This window comes from Austrofundulus limnaeus, unplaced genomic scaffold (assembly GCF_001266775.1).
Source record: "Austrofundulus limnaeus strain Quisiro unplaced genomic scaffold, Austrofundulus_limnaeus-1.0 Scaffold1533, whole genome shotgun sequence".
Classification (NCBI taxonomy): Eukaryota; Metazoa; Chordata; class Actinopteri; order Cyprinodontiformes; family Rivulidae; genus Austrofundulus; species Austrofundulus limnaeus.
In genome coordinates, this window is record NW_013953935.1 from 65,175 (window position 1) to 66,244 (window position 1,070).

The window sequence follows — 1,070 nt, forward strand, 5'->3', positions numbered from 1 at the left end:
CATGTTCGTACGAACCCTTTGTACGAACAAAAGTAAGAGAAATTTAGGATAAAAATACCAACATGTTCTTACATGAGGCCCACTGTTCTACTTTTGTTGCTTATCTTATTCACCCTGCGTCATCACAGAAAATGTCATATTGACAACCCCCTCCCAGGCTGTCTTGCACTCTTGCGGGTTGTTTAACTCAATTTTCCTTTTGTGTATTTCAAGCTGTTGTTAAAGGTAACACAACTGTGTTTTGCTGCATGACCTGTTTCACCTGTTCTCCCATGTTTGTCTTGTATGTCTTCTTGAAYGGGTGTTTCTTAACTGCYCCTCCCCCTTMCCTGAATGTACAGCACCTTGTGAGTTTACCTCTGTGAAAGGAGCTATTTAAATAAAACTTTACTTACTAYATGTTTGTTTTTAACAAGGCTTTCCTTCAGTAACTTGTGTTTTCTCTTCCCATCAGTGCTGTGCAGGTAGACGTGTTCACTGTTGTGTATCTGAAGTTTGACTCCCTGGTACGTGACAAACATAACACTTTGATTTCACGTCTAATCAGTCAGTTACATGTCATGTGCCCTGTTATTGTCCACAGCTGGCACATGAAGTGAGGCAAACGTTAGCCCTGATGGAAGGCCAGATGGATGGGAAAGTTGCACAAAGCCTGTTTCAGGTTTACCTGAGCTTGAAGGGCATCCATAAGGACAAGGCTTTCCTGCAGAAAAGGTCAGAAACATAGTCTGATATCACCACAACATCTTTGTTTCCAGCTGTGGTCAGAAACTGGAAAAAAAAAAAAAGAAAAATCAACAGGAGAGCTAAAGTTTCCTCCAGCAAGGCTGTCTGGAGSTTTATCAGCAACCACCCAACAAATTTGTTTTGTGCAGACAGTTTTATTCTGTTAAAACCCAGGCTTTTGCTTGGTAAGCATTTTTAACCACAAGGACATCATAAACAAAACAACTCTGCTTTTTAACAGTTAGGATTTAAAAATCTAAATAACATTAAAAATGAAACTTAAAAGTTTAGTGTCTCTGAGTAAATATAACTGGCCTAAAACCAATGTCATCAACATACTGTAC

General features: G+C 39.3%; 1 protein-coding gene across 1 annotated transcript in view; it reads left to right on the plus strand.

Annotated features, from left to right (window-relative positions):
• Positions 1-1,070, plus strand: part of unc13d (unc-13 homolog D (C. elegans)) — a gene marked incomplete at its 3' end in the record, with an annotated part of 28,163 nt that overhangs the window by 15,420 nt on the left and 11,673 nt on the right. Inside the window, 2 exon segments of the mRNA XM_014032762.1 lie at positions 455-506; positions 584-714. Coding sequence (XP_013888216.1) covers positions 455-506; positions 584-714 — 183 coding nt within the window.